This window comes from Centruroides vittatus, unplaced genomic scaffold, assembly GCF_030686945.1.
Source record: "Centruroides vittatus isolate TY-2023 unplaced genomic scaffold, ASM3068694v2 contig_367, whole genome shotgun sequence".
Classification (NCBI taxonomy): domain Eukaryota; kingdom Metazoa; phylum Arthropoda; class Arachnida; order Scorpiones; family Buthidae; genus Centruroides; species Centruroides vittatus.
Window position 1 is genome coordinate 961,996 of NW_027122190.1, and position 24,411 is coordinate 986,406.

At 32.9% G+C, this 24,411-nt stretch overlaps 1 protein-coding gene across 2 annotated transcripts; it reads right to left on the reverse strand.

Annotated features, from left to right (window-relative positions):
- Nucleotides 1–3,145: 3,145 nt before the first annotated feature.
- Nucleotides 3,146–23,705, reverse strand: LOC136975265 (glycine receptor subunit alpha-2-like). Of its 2 annotated transcripts, none has more exons than XM_067270298.1 (8): nucleotides 23,600–23,705; nucleotides 16,387–16,451; nucleotides 13,081–13,148; nucleotides 11,615–11,841; nucleotides 11,436–11,515; nucleotides 9,041–9,199; nucleotides 4,895–5,220; nucleotides 3,146–3,497 (listed from the first exon to the last, which is right to left on the reverse strand). In XM_067270298.1, the coding sequence occupies exons 1-8, from the start codon at nucleotides 23,608–23,610 to the stop codon at nucleotides 3,273–3,275; spliced, it is 1,161 nt and encodes a 386-aa protein (XP_067126399.1). In that variant the 5' UTR covers nucleotides 23,611–23,705; the 3' UTR covers nucleotides 3,146–3,272. The 2 variants fall into 2 exon arrangements, with proteins under 2 accessions (XP_067126399.1, XP_067126400.1); XM_067270299.1 differs by lacking the exon at nucleotides 23,600–23,705 and adding an exon at nucleotides 17,395–17,440.
- Between the last annotated feature and the right edge of the window lie 706 nt (nucleotides 23,706–24,411).

A 24,411-nucleotide genomic window follows, 5' to 3' on the forward strand; every position in this document is an offset into this window, starting at 1 on the left:
CAAAATACATGATAGAAATTGTTGAAATATTTTAAGATTCCGGTTTACGCAGATTTTACTGTAAATATTCTAACGTTGGCGATGTTCAGTCGTTCTCGACCACGTGCCGTACGGTACCGAATTTATTTTCCGTTTTGAACAGGTTTTAATCGGTCCGTTCCGAAGAATTTTTCCGTATAGGCAGGTTTTATTGCACGAATTTGTGAGCACAATAGAAGATATCAATGAACGATCTTACTACTGTTACGTATATGTACTGTATCTGCTGTGACGTGTTTAGTATGGTTGCTGTCTGTAATGTGATTTAGACCTATTTGCTGCTGTTAAGCCGTAATTTTTCTAGATTTGTGTACAGGGTCGTGCCGTGCTATGATGCAGAGAGGCAGCCGCATCATCAGCATTTTAAGGGTGGCATAAGCGCATTTAAGAAGTAGCATTTAGAAGACTTGCATCATACTGAGAAAATCTACCGCACGGCCCTGCTTGCGTAGTGTGTGGTATGGAACTTAGTATTATTATAAACAAAATACAAAAAGCAACCTTAAAACAATCTTAAACATTTTTAGAAGTTCATGTTATCTTGAAAAGGTTAGTTATTATTTTATAATGAATCATTAAAGTAGAGAATTATTGAACACTAAAAGCAATTTAAGACAAGAACATGCATCAAATTCTTTTAATTTTTAAATAATATTTGTATTATTAAGAAAGTTCTTGAAATTCTACAAATGAATAGAGATTAAAAGGATGCCCAGAAATATTTTTAAGAGCAAAAAGTAATAATAATGTAAAATTTGAATAAATATGTTAATTTAATTACATTAATTACATAAATATTATAATATATACATTATAAATACAAACATGGGAATATATTAAATACAGAATAAAAGAAATGAATTGTGGATTATACAATTCAATTGAATTATACATAATTTTAGATTTATTGTACATTATGGAAATTCTTAAATGATTGTATGTATATGAAGAATTAATTCTTTCCAGCTTAAACTCCTTAGAAATTCTTTTTCTTTTCATAAGCCTGCATCCTTGAGGACATTTATTTTCTTTACAAATCTCTTTATCCTTGATTTCTTGTCTTTCTGGTCGGATGCAGACAAATTCCCTTTGACTCTAATTAGATTTTACTGCTTTCATCAACATTCTGTTGATGAAAGCAGTAAAGTCTAATTAGAGTCTAAAATCTAATTAGTAAAATCTAATCCACAATGTTGTAAAAATCAGTTTTGTACAATGAACACAGATCAAAATTGAAACAACCTAAAAACTATATTTTCTGTTTATAGATGAATTTAATCTAACTCATGTTAATGGGACAAAATTCGAGGGAGAACCCCTGTGAACTCTGCCCCATGATAAGATGAGTCACTTTACCATGACACATGCTTGAATTTGATTGCAGAGCTGCTGCTCTAGGTATTGCTGAAGTGCTGACGACTTTATCGCCTCTATTTCTGTTATATATTTTCGTGATGATATATCAAAACTAACCTCAAAATATGTATGACTTATTGTAAAATACATTTGTGATATTATGGAAACAAATGGCAATGTTGCTTGAATGTTTTAAATATTGATACAGTTTCAGTTTCGAATGGATTTTAACAGCAAATTATTTTCCAAGTACAGTAGAGCGTCGATAAGTGGAACCAATTGGGGACTGGGGTCCTTCCAGTTAATGATTTGTTCCAGTTTCCGACTTTGTACGAAAAAATACATTAACCTGTCCGATGTTCAAATTTTTCTCCGTCGCGTATCGCTTCCTGTTGAATTTTTCTCCGTTGCGTGTCGCTTCGTGTTGAATTTTCGTCGATTTTAAGCCTAACGAAAATTTTTATAATAATCATCGAGGCTATCGTATCGTTAAAAATTATTTCTGCATTTTGTACAAACAAAATAAATATATTAAATAATATAAAAAACATGAAAATTATACTTTAGAAGTAAATTTAGTATCAAAAACATTCGATTCAGCACGACACAGTCCGACTGAAAATCGTTCCACTTTCCGGCCATTCCACTTACCGACGTTTCACTTATCGACGCTCTACTGTATTATCAAGCTGATTGCAACCTCTCAGGTTATGCACGCGATCTCCAGCAAAAGTCTAAGGCATTTTCTATGGGAAAATCCTTTATCAAAACTTCTGAAAAACAGAAGCAGACAGAACGAAACAGTTTTCTGCGTTAGAATCCTATTTAATTCTTCTATTAACGTGCGGTTCAGAATTTCGAAAATAGAATTTGTTAATTTTTTAAGAATTATTTTAGATTTTAAAAATTCATAACCAATTGATCGCTTGCATAACCAAAGCGTTACGGTCTTAAAACGCTTTATTTTGCTTTAGAGTAATGCAACGATGGAACTCTGATGTCTTATTTCTATTATTTTATATACGAAATTCTATCAATTCACGAAAAGCATTTATAATTTCATTTCAACTTTGTATTTTATTTATCATTGTATACTCGAAATTTCATTTCATGGTAGAAATTAATTGTACTGATGGGTCCTATACTCGTGTGCAGGGCCGGATTATCGAATAGGCAAAGTAGACAAATGTCTAGGGCCCGTAATTCGGAGGGGCCCGGCTTCAGTGCAGAAGATTTCTCTGTTTCAAAACGAGTTAAAAATTATTTAAGAAATACGATAGGACAGAAAAGGCTGTATTTAACAATTCCTACTAAGCTCCACTCGACTAGCCATTACCTAAAAAAAAAGGTCAACAGCCACCCGTGCGTCAGAAGTAATGTACGCCACGGGATCTCTCGCACCATCTAGAAATATTCCTAGGGCCGCCTCTCGTGGTAGTACTGATGTATGGTTATGATTTATTTTCTAAATCTAAACTTATACGTCGCGACATCGCATATTCGATATAGCGTTCAAGTTGCTCGAGTGCGAAGATATTACAATTGAATAGTGTTTTATAAAAGAGTTAAAAAGGGTGACACTACGGTGTGACTTGGGGTGACACCACGATATCCGCACCGGGTGTCACCCATGCTAACTACGCTAATGTCACATTATATAAGATTTGTTTAGAAGCAACTTATTTAAATGGGGCCCCAATTTAAATTTTGTCTAGGGCCCGCTAGAGGCTTAATCCGGCGCTGCTCGTGTGTGTCTTTATCTTTTTAGATTAAATTGCATAATTTTAGTGTCTAGAAAGAATTAGCATAGATTAATTCCTTAAAATGTTGAAAAATTCTTAGAAGAAATTCTCATTAATCTTTCACGGTCATATTTATCATATCCTGAGTGCTAGATAATATATCCAATAGAAGCTTACAAAATTTATAAATACAAAAGGAAATACGTATCTGGACACTTTATCGTATGCATTTACGTGTTTTGAATCGATCAAAGTTTTCTTTATATCCTTCCAGTGAGACACCCATCCTTGAATCTTTCCTGGATCCTTTCCTTTCTTCGGATCGGTATTTGACGAACAACGTTGAGTTTCTTTTTTCTGCTAAATAATAATAATAAAAATGAAAAAGTTAAAAATACAATTTAAAAAAAATTTTTATACAGTTCAAAATAAATACAGCATAAATGTTTACAAATTTGAAGAAATTACTTAAATCCTCTAAGGGGAAAAGTTTGAATTGAAATTATGTGTATTTCGCTCTATATTGGAATTTCTTATATAGTTAATCGGGGCCTTCTGTCTCTAATATTTTTAAATCGTGTCTCGGCTTTTATCAATATAATTCCGTACTCGAGATTAAGGAAGGACAGACGGAGAGACAGAAAATAGTGGGCGCGTTTATAAATGTACAGGTTTTTCAAATTGCAGCCCAATAACTTATTTATGAGAGACGTCAATCGAAATACAAATTTCGAATTTTCTTAGAATTTTAGAAGGATTTTATGAAGATGGTTGGTGTATATTATTATGCGAATACAGAACTTTTAATTAAATATTTTACTTCTTAATTTTCGAACAACGAATTAAAGTTCTTTTTGGTTTATCAATCTTTAATTCCTTCTTGTCACTTTTCTTATAATTTTTTGCTGCTGCTTTCCGAAGAACAGAAGACATATTTTCATATTTAATTGTAGTATATTTTTTAACACAAGAAAATACACGGATGTGCATGAAAAGTAATTATATAGAACAGCTATAGAACAGTATTCGAAATGCCTTTTTTTTACTAACGCAAAAATAAATCATAAAGATTTATTTTTGCAATTTGCAATTGAAGTTTGCAATTGGTGTTAAGAGTAAATGAAAACAGGCAAGCTACTTGTTGAAGAAAGTTGATATATTTCTATTAAACAAAACAAAATATACCGGTAATTATAAATTTTAATTGCACATCACCAGATTGAGATTTACTTGAAAATAAAAAGGAGACAGGAGGGCATGTTTTAGTGAGGGATGCTTAGTTAAAAAAGAAAAGCTAAAAAGTAAGAAGACACTAAAAATCACTTTTACTCTTCATTAATTTCAAATTAATTTTTATAAGAAGTAATACGTTAAACATCTATTTAACATTGCTAATTAAGGAGTGTCAGGATTTAATTAAACAATTAAAATGAAGTCAACAATTGCTACATTATTTTAATACATGTTCAAAGTGTTTGCCCTCAACAAAAATATGATACTCGGTGTAATAAAAAAGGTTCCATTCTATTCTCTGTGTGTGACTTCCTACGTAACTACATTAAGAAAATTAATATATCTTCAATAATTTTTGAATGAAAAGAGTGCCAAGAAGTTCACTTTATATATTTAAATGGGGAATCAATTTAACAATACCATCCTATTTGCAATGTACAGTAGAATAAGTTTTTTTGGTTATTTAACTATTTTCAACACTAGCATATATAAGAGTATTATATAATAAACTTTTTTTGACTTACCTGTCGCGCTTTGATAGCGGATTGGTAAGCTACAGCATATTCCAGTAAAGATAAAAATATCAGAACGATGCAGAATATAAACCAAATATCTAGAGCCTTCAAATAATCGACAGGAGGCACGAAGCTTCTGGACTGCACCAAATGAGTGACTAAAGTCAGGATGGAAGTCACACCCAAAGTGACCCGTGCGGGTGCAGCGTGAACATCGATCCAAAATGAGAGCCATGACAGCATGACTACTAATGAACTAGGGATGTAGACATTCATCAGGTTACCGGTCAGACGTCGCTTAAATGTGAATTCGGCAAATAGTACGGTGAAGTTACCTGAAATTTTATAGACAAGATCATAATTGTAGTATTAGAAAATTTTCAGTTTAATCTAAACGTGAACATTGAGGAAAAGATTTCTGCTGAAGTCTATTTTCTGCTAAAGAAATTCAGAAATTATAGGCTACATATTAAAGTGAATAAAGAGAGCATTACAAAGAAACTCTTTGCTAAATTACAGAAACCGGAAAGATAAAAGACTATCAAGCTACAAATACAAACATGAGGATCTTGATGCCAGTTAATGTGCCTGGGTGATTTCGAAGAACACATCTCTCGGAATTCACTGCAAATTTAATATGCTCGTCGTGATGAAAGTTCTCCACAAATCTTAGAAATTCATTGTATTTACATTTAAATGAATGAATGCCACAAAAAATGTATATTATTCTGAAAAATAACTCAGTAAGTCGTCAAATCATAGACATGTATTTAAAACTTTTCAAAAAACAGATTTAGAGCGTTAAGATTTGATTGGTTAATCTGCACTGAAGAATGCAGTCGTTATTTCAGGCGTGAAACGTCGTATAAATTTTGAATTTCATGTGCACTCAAAAGCGTAATTGTATACAATTGTCAACTTCTTGTTAATATCCTTTCCCTTGGAAATATAAAAAAAAGAACAGAAAATTAGACATGAAATAAAATTCCACAGATCTTATAAGTTTATTTTCGAATTACTACCACCTCTTCCATTCTTCTATGACAGTACCAAGTTTAGTGTTTCCGTACTGTATTCTATAAAAGCTTGCAAAATAATAATTAATTCCAGATTGTGACGTATATTTAAGATATTGATAACACCAAACTGAATTATAATTTTCAATCTGCCAAGGGGGCGGAAGACTTTCTAAGAGAAACTGGATTTTATCTGTTACAAACGCGAAGGAAACTCGTAAAACTTCACGTGGCCAGCCTGTTGACCAGGCGAGGAGCAAACCCACGACCACTAACCAGTAGTTTTATACACTGGGCAATTGGTGGACAAATCTTTTACAATGTCCAGCACTAATGACCAGTTTGAAGGAACGGAATACGAGTTAAAACCCAAGGCAAAGTACCTTCCTAAATATAGTTGCAGGAAGGAAATTAAAATGGCAGAAGATCGAGACGAGTGAAACAAACATATATACCGATGGTTCCAAGGTCGAAGGCCGGATTGGGGCTTCCTTCGTGGCCGAACAGGATAACATTATAATGTATCAAGGACAATTCCGGCTGGACGACCGATGTTCGGTGTTCAAGGCCGAACTGTTGGCTATCCTGCAAGCAGTGAGATGGGGGCTTTCCGCCCAACCAACCGGCTCTATCACTATACATACCGATAGCATAGCTGCTCTACAAACTTTGCAGCAGTTCGATGATACAAATCAGTTGGCTCTCGAAACAAAAACCCTAATCAATGAACATAATATGCCAGATTACTTTAAGTGGGTTAAGGCCCATTGCCGCAATGGAGGCAATGAGAGAGCAGATGTTTTGGCGAAACAAGTTACAACACTGGATGGCATTTCCTACAATCGGATTCCAGTATCCTACAGCAAAAAACTTTTAAGACAAAACACTATAAATGACTGGCAAGATGAATGGAGCAACGGGAGCAAAGGGCCTTCAAAACACCTTCTGGCTGCTCCCAAGCATAGATGAACGGGATAATAAATTAAAGTGGCTCAGGCCAAACTTCTACATGACCCAGCTCCTCACTAACCACTGCAACACCAGAGAATATCTAACAAGAATAGGCAAACGGCAAGATACCTCTTGCGAATGTGAAAATGGGGCTCACAATATCGAGCATCTCCTAGGAGATTGTATTAGGTTCGAACACGAAAGGATGCAGCTTCGGCTGTTGGCAAGTGATGTACTAAACACAGACGGGACGGAATTATATATGCTTCTTCGACACAAAGATGTTGTACGAGAAGTTAATATTTTCACGCGGAAGTTTCTGTCGTGGGGAAGGGATACGAGTGGTACCCCAATCTAATGCGACAAGAGTCGCAATACTGTAGGGCAAGTAGCCTAAAACTTTGTTTGAATGTAAATTGACTTTTTGATGTACGTTATAATGACTTTCAGATTTAATGAAAAGAGAAATAAAGTAAACGTCTTCCTTGTGGTGCCATGAGCGGGACAAGGGTGACTCTGATCCCCGAATAGGGGAAATGATGACCATCCAATGGAAAAAAAAAATGTCCAGCACTATAAAAGATATGTAAAAAATAATTCATCTTCCCAGGGCGACAGAGAAATGCAATATTGTGAATGGCTACCCCGGAAAGACCAGTGTCTCTTTTACTTTTTTTTTTCTTTTTACAAAAAAAGTGCAATTTAACCAACCTCTTAGATTGTTGTTGTTGTTTCTGCTGTCGTACTAGATGGAGCAACGCAACAAGTGGGCAATCAGTTAAGGAAGAGTTCCTTCGGGAGTAAGTTTTACTTTCTAGGCCGCTACAACATAACACGGAAAGTATTGTAATCGTGTGAGATTTGAAATTCTGAGGTTTTTTGAAAATCTTGACGTTTTGAGATCCCGAATAAATAAATAAACAAACAGAAAAACAACGAAAATTCCCATTATATTATGCAAGTGTATGTATTTGTGTGCATGCATGAGTGGTGGTGTGTGCATGCTTGTGTCTACTTCCTTTAGTATCTCAAGGTAGGGAAAAGATTAAGAAAAGCTGTTTGGCACAGCAACCTGCATAAAAGGCAAATTAATGCTATTAAAGTTTTTAGTAAGGAACTCAAGGGGGTGGGAATAGAGGAGGTCACGTGTCATATCTCGAATTCGGTAGGACAATGAAAATTTTACAATATAGTGAAAAACTCACCCTACCTTCAAAATTAAGCCTTTTTGCCATCTTATAATAATTAATAAGGAAGTTATTTTTTTAGTAATTTCTCGTAACAGATGGCGCCACATACAATTTTTTAAAAATTTCAACCAATATTAGTGTTTTCTTAAATTGTAAAATTTTTCAAATGCAGATTTTTATCGTAATCCAATTAAATTACTCCTTTTAAGCTATGTAGTATTTAAATTTTATATCCTAGTATAGTATTCAATTATAAAATTTGGATATTCTATAGATTACTCCCTATGGGATTTTGAGACTTCAGTATATATCTGAACTCGGGACCAAGACGAGTTCAACGATACCCTACTTTTGGATCAGAGACCAAAAAATAAGAAAGTTATCATATTTACGATTTCTTGCCTTTCACACGTATTCTACGCCATTTTAGAGTTTTCCGCTAGGTGGCGCTTTACGTTTCCTTTTTTTTCCTTCAAGAACTAACGTTAATCAATAACTAGTACGTTAAACACTCGGCGGCTACCCTCCAGGAGGAGTCCGTTGGGAGCACGAACAGTCGAACGCCACCTAGTGGAAAACTCTAAAATGGCGTAGAATACGTGTTAAAGGCAAGAAATCGTAAATATGATAACTTTCTTATTTTTGGTCTCAGGTCCAAAAGTAGGGTACCGTTGAACTCGTTTCGGTCGCCTGAGTTCAGATATATACTCAAAGTCCCGAAATTCCATAGGGAGTAATCTATAGTACACCCTAAAATTTAACTGGAACAGGAAGCTAAGGACCATCCTTAACCACCGGTTACAGTGCCGAGCAAGTAGAGCAAAATCCTTTGCCAGATTTTTAAAAAATTCAAATTTCGAAAGAACCACGTTTCGAAAAATTTCTAGAGCTTTTGACCTAGGAATCGATTTCGGATCTATCAGAGTGGCAGGCTGTCTCCTTACCTGCTCAACCTTATAATTATATATATATATATATATAAATTATAATAAACATACTTTTCAACCATACTTGCGTCATCTTCTTATCTTTAACTTCACCCATTTCGTATGTTAACAAATTCACATGTCTGATATTTATGCTTTTACTAAAATATCTGTAAGGACTATTTGCTTCTCCCATCCATCTTAAAATGACTTTTTTATCATCAACAATACCTACAATAAATAGAAATTTATTTTATAATATAGAAAATATTACTTTTCATTGCAAGTATTTTGACAAGCTAAAATTATCATCACATTAAAAAAAATAATTATGCAAAAGTGTAAACGCCTTTAGAATATTTGCATGTAGATGTAAACATTAAAAAATAAATAAATATAATAACCTACGTTAAATTGTGTGAATAATTTTACGGACTGAGTAAATACATTCCACATACTGCTTTATATCACGACTATAATAAGCGCTGACACGCCCAGAGTGGAACCAAGGGTCCGACGCTCTCCAAACAAAGAAAACAAACACTAGAAAATTTTCCAGAAACCATTTCCTAATTCCCAATTAAAAAATTCATGTTTTTTTAAAGTTTATATTGTGTCATGTTTTCTATTTCTGTACTATTTATAGATTAGTGGTAACATAAGGTAGAAATTTTATTTTATTCTCATTAAAAATGTTTTTATCTGTCGAACTCGGCTCCTTCCAAGATTCAATCCTGAGTGTGCCCTGGTAATAAGTGTCTTGGCAATTGTATATAGTTTAGGAATTCTACGATCAAATACAGGACAAGAACACATAGTTCTACTGTTTTTAACAGAAGTAGTTTCTTGTAAATATTTTCAATTTTAATGTGTTATACTTCACCAGACTTGCCAAGCACTGCAACAAGATGCAGTGCAGGGCAAGTCTGGTAAAGTTAGAAGTTCATTTATGCAGTGAATGCAGTTATTTCTTAGGCCAAGAGGATAAGGTATACAGCTGCCTAAAGTAAGACTTTCTGGAGAACCCTTTCACTACTTCCTATCCTTACAAAGTGGGATAATTGTCTGAAGGCTTCATTATTATGATAATTTTGACGAAATTAAAAAGGTAAGATTTTAGTTTTTTTTTTTTTTTTCTAAAATCGTGAACAAATGATCAAGTCTTACATTACATTATCAGGTTATTGACGTTCAGAATGATGAATTGTAATTGCATACTTCAGTTGCATTTGCAGTTCTTCAAAGTAACCAATTGGTATGCATGAAAGAACATTTTTCGTTTGCTGTTGCTACTTGCCTGTTGAACTTGTCCCCAATTTCAAATTTGCTACGTGACATTGAATTCTCGTTACTTTCCTGCGTTATTTTTTTGGCTGTTAAAACATAATATTGTAATCGTGTCATTCTTGACCCTCCGATTTTTTGAAATTTCAACGTTTTGAGACTCTCTGAATCCAAAAATAGTAAAAAAATAATACCCGGGGCACGTATGTAGTGCATGTGTTGTCATCTATTCCGTTTAATAATGTAAAAGTTATTTTTAATAATATCTCATAACAGATGGCCAATTTTACCTTTGTGCTAATGTGTCTTAGTCAAATTAGTCAAGTCATCGTTGAATTTTTTTTTTTGTTCATAAGATCCTACTAGGCACAAGAAGTATCAACATAACAGCTTATTTAATGTTATCTACTAGAGAAGTCAACAAGAATAATAATTCATAGTAAGCGTATTTTGCCCATTTTATTACATAAAAGTACGATTTTAACAATATAATTGCTTACTTTCTTTTTCTTTGGTCGAAATTGACAAAAATCAGAATCTTATGTATAATATGCTTCAACAGTAAATGATATAAAAAAGCGATTGATATAAAAAATGGTATGTAAAGTCCAGTGGTAGGCTATTTTCAATAGAGTGCGTGACTATCTTAAATAGCAACTCGAAGCTGAATGTAGAACTATAAATGAAAGTTTTAGAAATTAAATTGCAATTTCTGCAAAAGAAAAATCTGAGTTTCTGGACTGATTGCTGGTAGGATCTTGGAGATCTTGCATAGCATTTCGGATACAGCAGACAATATACAAGTTCTTATGGGCTTTTTTAGCAAAAAACCCATTATAGGTTCAGGCCCACAACAGAGGGCCTGAACCTATAATGGGTGGGGTGGAGGTGACATCCAGACGAACCAGCCCCTGTGGTGGGGTGGAGCGACATCCAGACGAACCAGCCCCGAAAAATTCCTGGGATTTTTCGAATAATCCGAATTCAATCCCGGGTCCCATAGAATAATATTAGGCAAGTCTTACGCATTAATCGCTTCGGAAGTTCTACTCTTATATGTATATATATAATTGGAATAACTGGATTGGTGAAATAGAAGGGGATACCTTAATTTTAATAAATGAAATAGCCAATTAACGAATTATATTTCTACATCATTCAAAAACAATTATGAATTACTTACTACAAAAAAAAAATTGACATTGTTGAACATCTATGGGATAATCACGCAAATTCATTGGGCAGTCCACTAAAAAATTCAATCTGAAATCAAAAATTCGTAGCTTGAAAAATGTACTAAAATTAAAATTCGATTGAAAAGAAATATTTTAAAATTTAACATTTTATCTAGATTTTGAATACCTTAAAAATCCGATTAGCGATTCGTCAGGAAGTATTTTAACCCAAGATATATGAGAAGATTTATGAATTTTTTCTATCATTTTCGTATTAGGATATCCAAATTTCGGTATCCAGATTTTCCCTAGTAAATCACTAGGGAAAATCCTACTACGATGAGAAACTAAATGTTTTAAATTTAATCTCGGATCCTTCCAAACTACTACTAATAGCAAGAGCAGGCGGAAATCCTAAAAAGAAATTGAATTTTTTGATTATTCTAATCAATACTTCAGAATTTCGCTTCTTAACACGTTAGAAAAGTTTGAAAATTATCAAAGAAAATTAATAATCTGTTAAAATATTGTTTGTGCAATATTAATAACTGTGTAATAAAATAAAATATTACTCTTTTCGCCTTATGGGAACTAAGATGACTTTTTTCCATGCCCATCGTGTTTTTGGCCAGGCCTACAATACGACGGCCGAATGATCTCGGTCCGATATATTCGGGACAAACCAAGCTCACCAGTGGCCGAATGCATAAAACCACTAAAAACTCGCATTTGGGTCGTGGGTTTCCGTCTGGCCAACTGTCCGGCCACGTGGAATTTTCTGGGTTTCTTCACGTTTGTAACATCTAAATGGGGACCAGTTTTCCTTAGAAAGTCATCCAGGGAGGTATTCCCAGGCCGTATATAAATAAATGAAACCAGACACACCACTCCCGGAAAAATTCCTATGGGGTTGCTTGATTCGATCCCTGAACCCCGTCGACCTTTAATCCCTAAAATTTACTAGCATCATGTCCCTCATATGCAAGCCACCATGGCAAATGGTGGCTTGCATTCGAGGAGCATGATGCTATTAAATTTTGGCGATTAAATGTCGAAAGGATGGGAAGATAATGGAGATAGTATGTATCTTCACTAGGTCGGACTTAATGACGATTTTACTCGTTATTAGCGCCTATAATTTTTTTAAAAATAAAACCCATCCCCACCCTGAAAATTAAGCGTCCTGCCATTTTATAATAGTTTAAAACAGGCCTGGCCAACCCGCGGCCCGTCACGTTAAATTGTGTGGTCCTCTAAGCGATATTATATATCTATTAAAACTTTTGTTTCCCGTTATGTTTATACCAAAACAATTAAATAAATGAAAATTTGCATGTGTCATTGTTATAATGCACAAGTGCGAGTACGAACTCTTGGTGTAACAGTAAAATCTTATTCATTTTGTATTTGTTTTACTTTTTTAAAAGCATGTTTGCCTAAATTGTCGCCCACCGTAATATTACGCGTGATCAAAGTGGCCCGCGAAACAATTTGGGTTGGCCAGGCCTGGTTTAAAATATAAAAAGTTGATTTAATAAAATATGATAACAGATGACGCCACCAAATGTTGCTAGGAAAGTTAAGCAATTCGTTGTTGAATTTTTTATAAGCATTGTTTCATTTATTTGCTGTAAACTTAGTATTTGGACTCACCATAGTTGCTTCATGTATTTTATCGATTTCAAGTATCTCAAACGAAATATAAAGCGATGTAGGCAAATCTGAAAAAAATATAAATAAATCTAAAAAATTTAAATAATTTTTAAAACAAATTTTATGGAACAGTTTCAGTGTTTATTTTCCCTTATTTTATGGCATTTTATTTATTTATTAAATTAAAATCAATTTAATAAACGTAAAATTGTTTTTATATAATATAGATTTATTTTAATAGTTATTTTAAAACAGAAAACTTTTAAAATATTATAATTGTAAGTTATTAGAATAATAATAATAATATGTTATTTTAATATTCCATAATAACAATCTTATTTCATAAGATAGAATAATTTATTTTTATAATGATAAATAATGGATTTGTTACCATGGGTAATTTAGAATATACAAAACTAAACAAATAGTTTTATAAAAGAGAGTAAATAAATAATTAAAATAGAACAAAATTATTCTAAATGCTTAAAATTTTGAAGAAATATACACACGTGTTTCAAAAATATTATATAAAAATAATAAAAATTTAATTTAATTTGCATAAATAACTGATTGTCAGGAAAAAAACTTACAATAAAATTTGTGAAGTATATTTTAATTTATTAGTTATATTAATTCAGTCATATATAGTCAAACCTCCGAACAACGGCCACTGACAGAAGATAGGAAATTGGCTTTTGAATGTTATTGGGTTGAAATTTTTAAATTGTAGACCTATAAATTCCCACTTTCACCTGCCTCTGTTTCCTGTTTCCACTCTTTCCCACTCTGGCCTGTGTTTTCACTGTTTTCCACTCTCACCTGTCTGTTTCCTGTTCCCACTCTCGCCTCTCTTCTCTGTTCAAAATTTATCTCTAAAAAGCTTTGATGTATTGGAGAACGAATATGATGTTATCCGGTACTGCACCGATATACAGTGTAGTATCCGGAATGCTATGGTAAGTGACATTCCTAAAAAAGAAAGGAGGCGCATAGTTTCTAAGTGGTGGTGTAATGAGCTGGATAGCCTAAAGAGGCAGATGAATAAGAGTAGAAGGGTGTATCAAAGGTTCTCGGATAATTCGAGGTCTGAGTACTTAAAAAGTGTGTACCTAAATAATACGAAGGTATATAAAAGCAGGATAAAGGTATTAAGGGTAGAATGTTGGCAAAGGTATGTATGTGCCAAAACTAATGGTGACTCCAAGGGTCATCTTTAGTTTTGGCGCACATATACGTTTGCCAACTTTGAGGCTCCAGTTTCACGACTCTGTATTTTATATAAGAATTTATTTTTAAGTGTTTTAACATATGGTATTTTAGCATGGATGATCATATAAAAGGTTACCATAAGTTAAAATTAGAAAGGGTCCAACGGATGGTCCTATTAATATTAACAAAGGCTTATAGTACTACTTCTATGGTAGCCCTACAGGTAATAAGTGGGCTTTTACCTATTGACTTGAAATTAGATAAGTGGTATTGTAATGCACGTATAAGAAAAAGCATGATTTTAAGGTATTATGGAGTGGTGTTGATGGCACAAGTAAATTAGCCAAGACAAAGAAAATAGAGGTGTCTGAAAAGGTCAATGGCATGTTGCAAGACCGGTGAAACAGATGTACCAAAAAGAGAATAACATATAGGTTCTTTCCTGATATAAATAAGAGGTTGAAGGCAAATTGGGTACAACCTAATTATTACTCTTCGCAAATATTGGGTAGCATGGCGACTTTAAAAGTTAACTTGTCGTTCTACTTGATTATATACCTTTGCGAGTGTGGACCCTCTAACATTTTATGTTGGATTGTACTATATTTTATAATGAATTGGAGTAGTTAAAGAGTATATTAATTAAATATAGACTCCTCTCATAGTGTAGCATTTGGTGAGGTTTGAACCAACTTGGTGCGCACTAAGAATATATACAAATACATACAATGATGCATACAAAATTTTAAAGGGAATGTTAGTACATTGAATGATTTTAAGGGTTGATGTATAAACCAGGATTTTTTAATATTGCTTTTATGGTTTTATGGTGCTTAGTAATATATTGATATATTGTATATATAATAGTATGATGTAAAGTCCCGGTGTTTAACTTGGTTAAGTTGGATATGTTTATGAGGCTTTACTATACCTCATTGTATGATATTTTAAGGTTTATAAATATGTAGGTATATGGGTTTATATATAGTTATACATATAGGGTTTTATAGGGGTTTTATATATTGTTATACATATATGGTTTTATATGGGTTTTGTATAGGTTTTTATGATGTAGGTCTGGGCACACTGGTTTTTATGGTATATTGTTTTTTAGATTTACATGGTTTTAACTTAGTTATAAGGGTTTTATATATACAAGATTTTAAAATCTTTTCGCTAAAAAAATATACAGTATATATATTATATATACTGTATATTCTTTTACTTGTATATAGGTATATAGGTTTTATTTATATTGGTTTTAACTAAGTATTAGGGTTTTAGGGTGTCTCTTCCTGCTCGGAGAAAGCACATCTGGTAGCAGCAGCGTTGTTCATAAACGTCTTGCTGCAATCTTAACCCACTACTATATAAGGAGGGCATAGCGCTCAGTATCTGGGGCGGTATAATCATACTGTACCTAACAGTATACAGCACTTTAACTACTAGGATGACCTTTATGGGTATGGTGCATAAGGTTTAGTAGAAAGTGGTGTAGAACTGAATTCGTGGTACGCTCACGCAGTACTCAAGGGTTGGTGGTAGGACCACCAGCGAAGGGCTGTCTCTCTTTCCTTTGTTAATCTTGAGAGCGCAGTTTGTGATAGATTAAAATCAAGACCAGATATGAAAATCTTATGAACTGAGGTCCAGAATATATGTGTTCGAACTTCCAGCCTGGATCGGAAGTCACGTGATTCCAATTCAAAGTTTTCTCCAGAACGGAATTAGCAAGATGATCGGCATGACTCGATTGCTATCCGGAGAAGAATGATGTACAGGGGCAAGACACTGCTAAAATCGAAAACAGATAAGGAAACCTTAATTATATACGAATTTCTGGTCTGGACCGGAAGTAACGTGATTTTGATTTTTAAATTTAAAAATAATTAAAAATTGCGACAGGGCGTTGTGACGACGCCACAATGAATATAATTGCTGGTTTTATTATTTCAAAGAGAAACGTTCTAAAAAATGGCCGCCGTTTAGAGGTGGTCGTTATTGGGAGGTTCGTTTAATGATTCGTAATTTTAATAATGAAATTTTATTTAATTATTAATAATTTTTGGTAATAAACTTTCAATATGTTGAACTCACTATTTATCATTGGCGGAGCGTCGGGATTGTAATCATCAGGAATAACTTTCATACTTTCTGTTTCACTTTAAAAAAGAAAAAATATATATATTAAATAGTAAAAAAGGTAGTAAAATTTTATGTTTTAACAATATTATTTCTAGATTTATATCATTACAGTTAATGCTAACAGCGCCTTCGCTACTATAGTGTCTTATGCAGTGTATAATATTTTATTTCCTAAAAATATTTAAAATTAGTCTATAAAATTAATTGATTTAAAAACATTATTACAATTGTATGGTGCAATCTATAAATTTTAGGAAGGGAATTATAAAAAAAACTCCAACAACGGGTTGATTAACTTATCCGGCAAAACGTTAAAATTGTGTGGCGCCACCTGTTACTGTACTATAGATTTTACTGTTAATTTGTTTCATATTATTAATTTTTATTATAAAATGGCACCAGAGTTAATTTTGAGAGTAGAAATGAGTTTTATAAAAAATTGTAAATTCTAATAACGAATAAAGTCTTCATTAAGTCTGACCTCATTCGAGATATAACACATGACAACCCTCTATCACCCACACCCCTCGATGTTTAACCACCGTTTAATAGCATCAATGCTCCTAATAAGTAAACTTCCCTGCAGAATTTCAGAAGTTTTTAACAAAAGGCACAGGTGCTATTAATCTTCAAATTGGGTGAAGATAATCGTGCCCATCTCATTATTAACATTACATATAAACATAGGAGATCAATCTCTTCTACAGTAATGAGCAAAGTTAATTGATAAATTCCCAAATCTTTCAGGAAATTTACTAAAATATCTTGGGAAATTTGCAAAACTTTCAATTAATTAATTGTCAGATAGATTAAATAATTATATAACCTGCCATTCAGGCAATCGAGATATTGCTTTAGAAAAGTAGCATGGATATAACGCAAATTAACTGTAATTAGTTAAACTTTTTAAATCTAGCATATATTTATGTAAATTACTTGTTAAAGGAATATGCAACTTACCACGAGCACTTAATTACGAGGGAAGTGAACGAGACAAAGGGGAGTAATATCATTGTGCGATGCCAAGGTAAAGGCAATAAAACACTGCTGTAGTTTATCAAATATAATTGGATAAGTAGTAAAAATATTATCGTTAGATTAATCGATTTTTATATACACGCAATCTAGTTTAAAAATTTTATAGATGCTAAAATATAATTTCCTGCTTTTACAACTGAATTGTTTTCACTGTTTAAATCACACGAATTAATAGGAATAAATTAATCTTAATTGTTAATTTTTAATTAAAAGTTTAAATTAATTACATTTCATCAGATTTTATATTAAAATCTATGAAACTACGAGAATTTATCGACGAAGAGCATGTCTGAAAAAATGTGGACATTAAAAACTATGTTTTTCATTTTTAAATTGATTTTATGTGAAGCAGAAGTTTGTTAATCCGCTATCTAAGGAAATAGAGTGGTGCCGGATTACCGAAAATACCAGGTTACCGGACATTTTTGCTTTTGTATTTTCGAGTATTTCCATAAATAACAAGCGATCTAAACCTTGCAGATATTGTTATGATGTGTTGAGATTGATTTAATGAACACGTTATTGATTATTGCACAAAATAAAAATTCGCAATGACTCAGAGATGTAGTGCATTTCCGGTCGGGGTCTTATATAAAATAAGATATTGAATGCCAAAAAGTAAATTATTGCAGCTGGAAAATGGGATAGTGAATTATTAGGACGGATCTTTGAAGTTTTCTTCGATTTCTATATGAGTTCGCTGTAATTTTTACGGATTAAATTTATGGAAGAGGCACTTCAACACTAGGATATCTGCCAGAGGTGGTGACCTTTTAAATCTCTTCAATACCCTTTTTTAATCTCTGAAGTAGAAAATGCAACTAATATCTCTAAATTAATAATGCTAATTTGGTATAACAAGGTAATTGTACTCAACGTTGCAACGAATGCGACTTGTTATTAATATTTAAATTACTTGTGGGCGCGCAACATTTTGCTTTCCAACGAGGAAAACAACAATCGATAATGATAATGCTGTTATTTCGAATGCTAAAAATGCAGTTTGTTGGATTATTGGGTTGCAATTTTCAAATTGAAGACCTATGCTGGGGAAGACGTATGTTTTTGACCACGCGCGCCATTTAGTAAAATACTTACTACTTAGCTATAGAGATTTTTATGGGTGCCAAAACTTTAGACTTCAAATAATGATATTTAAAGAAATTAAACGAATATGCTTTAATTAGAATAAATGTAAAAAAGCTAATTGATTAGAATAATAAATTTGGAATTTGTCACTACGTGGCAGTTTCCAATTTATTATTCAAATTAAACCTAGTGGCAATCAATCATCAATCATATAATCATCAAATCATGAATTCCACTTTCCATTTATTATTCAAATCAAAAATTTTTCTAGAAAGGAGTTAGATAGATGACTGGCACAACTCTGATACTAACAGGAAAAGTATGATGTACAGAGACAAGCTACTACTAATTTGAGATGGGGAGCAAATATTTTATATGAAATAAATGAAAAATATGATTAAAAATTACAGCCCGGAACTGTGTCGATGCCACAATAAATATTTGCACGTTTTACTATTAAAATAATTTTAATGAATTCACACTAGTAGTATTGGGCTAAGGCGGTTTTGGTTAAAGCTGGTGGGGAATTTAGAAATATTGCGCCATATAGACCTATATTATGTAGGCGCCATTTAAGTAATAGTGCCACTTTTGAACAGAACGATTTTATTATAATTTTACTCCTGCAATAATTGTATTTTTGCAGATTTTTAAATATAGCATCGAAAAATGTCACATACACAAATAGAATCAGAGTTTCTTCTGCAACACACAACTTAGAATTAATAAATTTAGAATTCAATTTTAATCTACTTTTGAGAAAAGATTTGACATCGCTGATCTAGAATGTGATGGTTGGTGTGGACTTTTCGGGTCATTACAAGAGATAGCCTAACTAAGATTATGCTCTAAGGGAGGATGATTATTCCATATTCCCTCGCTGCCGAGAAATGATCGTCCCTTATTATATATATATATATATATATATACCCGCCAGACTAATGTTCTAGAATGTTCCCGATACATCTAGAAGAAAATTTCTGGAACAAACTTGATGACCTACCTTCTATTACAATCCACAGTCACGAAGTATAAGTAGGCTATTGATAACTGAGCGTCATTAATTTATTGATATTGAATTATTTATTAAAACGTATGTTTAGATTTGTTGTTCAAGACGAATTTCTTAGTTTAAAATTTATTCCTAAAGCCTCCTGTTAGGAATACAATACCCACATCACCTCCATAAGTAGTCCACCAGTGGCCAAGTTGATAAAATCACCGAACACTGGCAGTTCGCGCCTGGCCAGGTGGAGTTTTCCGGGTTTTCTTAGTAGTAACTTTTAAATAGGGGTCAGTTTTTCATAAGAGGCTTTCCGGGAGTCACTCTTCCCTGTCAGATTGCCCATGTCTCATTGCCTAAACACCCGCAAATATGCCATAGCGTTATATTCAATATTAAGAATTCAGTTAATGTTTGATTTTTAATACAGGTAGCACGTCAGATGCGCGTTGAGAAAAGTTACCGTTACCTGGACAACAACCTTTGAGGTCACTGTGTAGATCGATCGCATGTTTATGCACTTAATTCCCCTTTGTGAAGTTAAAAACCAACTTATATTTCTATTCGGTCATATTATTTATGGATTTTCGAAATTTAAATTTATTAGTAAATCTCTTAAGTCTTTAAATAATAAATAAAACTTAGTAAATTAATTTATTGTAATTATGCAATGAGGAAAATCAAATCACGTAAGTCACTTTGTTTTATTGAATAGATATTGTTTATTGTCTTTGATGTGAAAGTAATAATTTATACAATACATGATGGATATGACAGTAGAATGGCTGAGCAGTTGAGGTGGCAGCTTACCGCTTTAATTAAGGACCCCAGATAGAATCTGGAAGGGTTGAATTTTCGGAGGATGATCCATCCGGATATGAAGGACTTCGTCCCTCATCATCTGACCGTCACATTGTAATGCTTAGAAATTAGACTACATGCACGATAGAAGTAAATTAAATGAATTATTTATATGTAGATTGCTTAAGAATTTCACTGTTTATAGATGTTCGTTGCAGTTTTGTATGTTAGTGTGGAATCTTCGCTGTAGTTTTGTATTGAAAATCGAATTCATTAATTCTCTCTGAATTTTTTAAAATGGCTGGGAAATTCGTTTTGACTATTTATTTATTTTATATTCCGTCAATTTAAAGGCCTACTTCCTCTAAAAATTGCTAAATTTTTGTGCAGATCAATCTTAAAATATACCTACGTCATCTTTCATTCCATTACTCCCAATCTTATTTAATTCATGCCTCTCTTTCATGAAAATGGGAATCGCCGAGCACCCACAAATTGAAAATAGTTAAAGGTCTCACAATTTTCAAGGATTGCTGCATAATCAATGAGTTTTAATTATTAATTTACAGTTACACTAAGTCGATAGGTGTATGGATTAAATTAGTGTTACCGAATATTAGACCTTCAGAAATGTATAAAAAATTGAAAAGCACACAAAAATAGTTAAAATTAGCAGCTTTTATTGACTTTGGTCTTGTTTACAACAGAAGAAAATTATCGATTTTAAAATTACATTTGGCGGCTATGACAGAATTTTTTCACTTACATCCAGGAAGTGATTCCTAGGTTGGTATCCAAGATTGGTAAATTCTCAGCTATAGAGCTTTATTTATATAATCATTTAATAGTGGGCCTGTTGTATCGACTCAATGCGTACGTTTTTCTTATTGTAAGCAAGCTTGTAGTGGATTAATATTCTTAAAAAGCATTTGCAAGAATATCAAATTGCAAGTCTTTATTTTACTTCTTATTGTATTTCTTATTTTTAGTAGGGGTAAATTGATTCGTATTTCGAACATTTGGAATCCGAAGTATAGTATAAGGCATCACTGTATTTCAAACTTGTTTTAAATGTGTGGAGTTAAATGATGCCCACAAGTATTAGGCATTTTAAAAATTGTGATTGAAGCATTTAGCATGTGTACAGGATCATTCAAGCATGAATTTTAATAATAAATAAAGCTTAATTCCTTAAAATATTATAAACACCAAAATTTACAAGTGATGTTTTTAATTTAGGTACCTGTAGCCCAGATAATATAACCAATAGAAGCTAGTGAAATTGAAAAATACAAAAGGAAATATGTATCTGGACACTTTATCGTAAGGATTTATGTGTTTTGATCCAATCAGAGTGTTTCTTATATCCTTCAACTGCGACATCCATCCTTTAATCATTTCCGAGATCTTTTGTTTTTTCGAGTCTGAATTTATCGTTTCAATTTGGGTTTTTTTCTCCTAACAGAAAAAATAAATAAATAAAAATTCAAAAGTATTTAATTTTTTAATATTTATGAAATTATATATATATAAATAATAAACCGTTTTGAATATACCTCTTTTATTTTGATGACGGATTGGTAAGCAAAAGCGTATTCTAGTAAAGAAAAAAATATCAGAACGATGCAGAATATAAACCAAATATCCAGAGCCTTCAAATAATCGACAGGAGGCACGAAGCTTCTGGACTGCACCAAGTGAGTGACTAAAGTCAGGATTGAAGTCACACCCAAAGTAATGCGTGCGGGTGTTGCGTGGACGTCGATCCAAAATGACAGCCATGACAGCATGACCACTAATGAACTTGGAATGTAGACATTCATCATGTTACCGGTCAAACGTCGCTTAAATGTAAATTCGGCGCTTATTGTAGAGATATTGTCTGGAATAATTGTAAAGAAAATCACGAATTAAGCATTACAAGACAAATTTTTAATTTAATTGAATAATTCATGTTTAAACTGAGACTTTAGAAATGACTTTTTTCTGGTGTTTTTCTCTTATAGTCTAACAGGAAGCAATAATAAGTTACTTGAAAATTGAGAGCAGCACGCAAAGGAATATTTGATTAAAATATAGGGTTTTGATTAAAATATGTAGTTTTAAGCTTTAAACGGCTACTAGATACCAACAGTGAAGATCTTGATGTCAATTAATGTGCGCGTGGCAGGGTCGAATTAAGCATCACGCAAAATACGCAGCTGTGTAATTCCCATAACGTGACGGACTTCATCTTTATAATTATTGCCATACGAAAAATAAATTAAATTCTTGTAAAGTAAGTACTGTTTTATACAGGGTTTGGTCGAAACTCTGATTTAAGTTAAGGTGTGCTGCAAAATGACGTCAAATTGTCGTCATTTTGCAGCATGCCAGGAGCTAGACGCAAGAACTTAAATTCAACTTGTGGGATATGGCAACGCAATAGAAGGAAAACGTCTCCCAGGAGAACTTTTTCTTGTAAAACTGGCTTTATCTAGGTGTTAGACACAAGAAAAAAACCGAGAAAACTCCTCGAGACTCATGAATATTGAATGCATAGAGTCCACAAGAGCTTCCGGAGTGCAATAGGCCTCGGATAAAGAATCGGTCCACTAAGTCACCTTAATACTGATCATTGATATAATATCAGATTAATAAATAAAAATCCATTATTCCGAATAGAATATAAAATATATTTCTATCGAATCAGTTCGATAAAACTGTATTTTATATAATTTTTTTTGTATGGGCAAAGGTTTACTTTCTATTAACTTAAAACGCGATTATTCTGTTTCCTTAATTGTTATATTCTTACAATATACAGTCTTAGATGTTTCTGAAGTTGGATTTTCGTATTTTTGAGTATTGCAGAATACAGAATAATTTAAAATTTCTATATGAAGAACATGAAATGCAAAGAAAAAAATAAAATCAGTTTTATATTTAAAAGTAAAGAAGCCCTGTATATTTTAAGTTAAATTTATAAACATTGGATTAGATTTAGACAACGCACAACCTGGGCGCTCTGGTCCTATTTAGTTGTTAGATACGTACAGAAAACCTAGGAAACCCTACGTGGCATACGTAAAGAAAACCTGGGAAACTGCATGTTGCCATAAAATCCGTTGCCAAGGCGCGAATCCACGACTGACTATACTGGGTTAGTGGTTTTTGTTCACTCGGCGATTGATGGGCGTGCAAGTTATTGGAAATTGGTATAAAGAATCAAAAAATAAGTATTATGAGCAATACCTCTCAACCATACAGTTTGAAACGTCTTAGTTTTGATTTCATCCATCTCGTACGTTAACAGGTTTACATTTCTGACTTGTACACCTTTACCAAGATATTTGTAAGGGCTATTCTTATCTCCCATCCATTTAAGACGGACTTCACTCGCCGTATACTTAGCTAAAAGATAAATTGAAATTAGTTTAATGACTTTTTACATTTTTAATTTTAAACTTGTTACTTCAAGTGATGACTAATATAATAATTTGCACAATAACAGCAAAAAGGAAAGAAAGAAAGAAAAAAAAAGTAATTTTACGTGTTTAAAATTTGACTCATTATTGAAAGCATTGGACTGAATGATTAAGTATTTAGCTTCATCAAAGCCAGCATAATTTTACCCATTGTTGTGGGTTCGACCTGCAATGAAGTTAATCACTGTAACTAAAGAGATAACAATTACACTTATTAAAGGCAATCGTAATCAGGAATCGATTTCGGGTTCTCAATATATACACTTAGTTGATTGTATGAACTTCACTTAAGCAAAATATATTTGGCTTTCTTACCGTACTCATAATTATATGTATTCACCAATTCCAGAACTGTGTATTCTATTACACAGCTCTCATGATAGTGGTGCATTATCCTATGAACAAAAGGGGAAAATGCCTTGACGCCCCACCAACCTCGAACCAATCTTTTATAAGTAAATATTTTTGAAAAATGTTCGAAGTCAAAGTTGTACATGGGGTCCCCTAATTCAAATTTACCTGGACCCCATGAAGCCATAAGGTGCCAATGTCCAAACAAATTACCTCTTAGTAAAGATA

What these genes read in the sequence shown, in the direction of transcription:
- LOC136975265 (XM_067270298.1), bottom strand. An exon ending in CGCTCCGCCAATGATAAATA is followed by an intron (nt 13,149 to 16,386) that starts GTGAGTTCAACA and finishes TATTTTTTTCAG; the next exon opens with ATTTGCCTACATCGCTTTAT. An exon ending in GACGCAAGTATGGTTGAAAA is followed by an intron (nt 5,221 to 9,040) that starts GTATGTTTATTA and finishes ATAAAATTTCAG; the next exon opens with GTAACTTCACCGTACTATTT.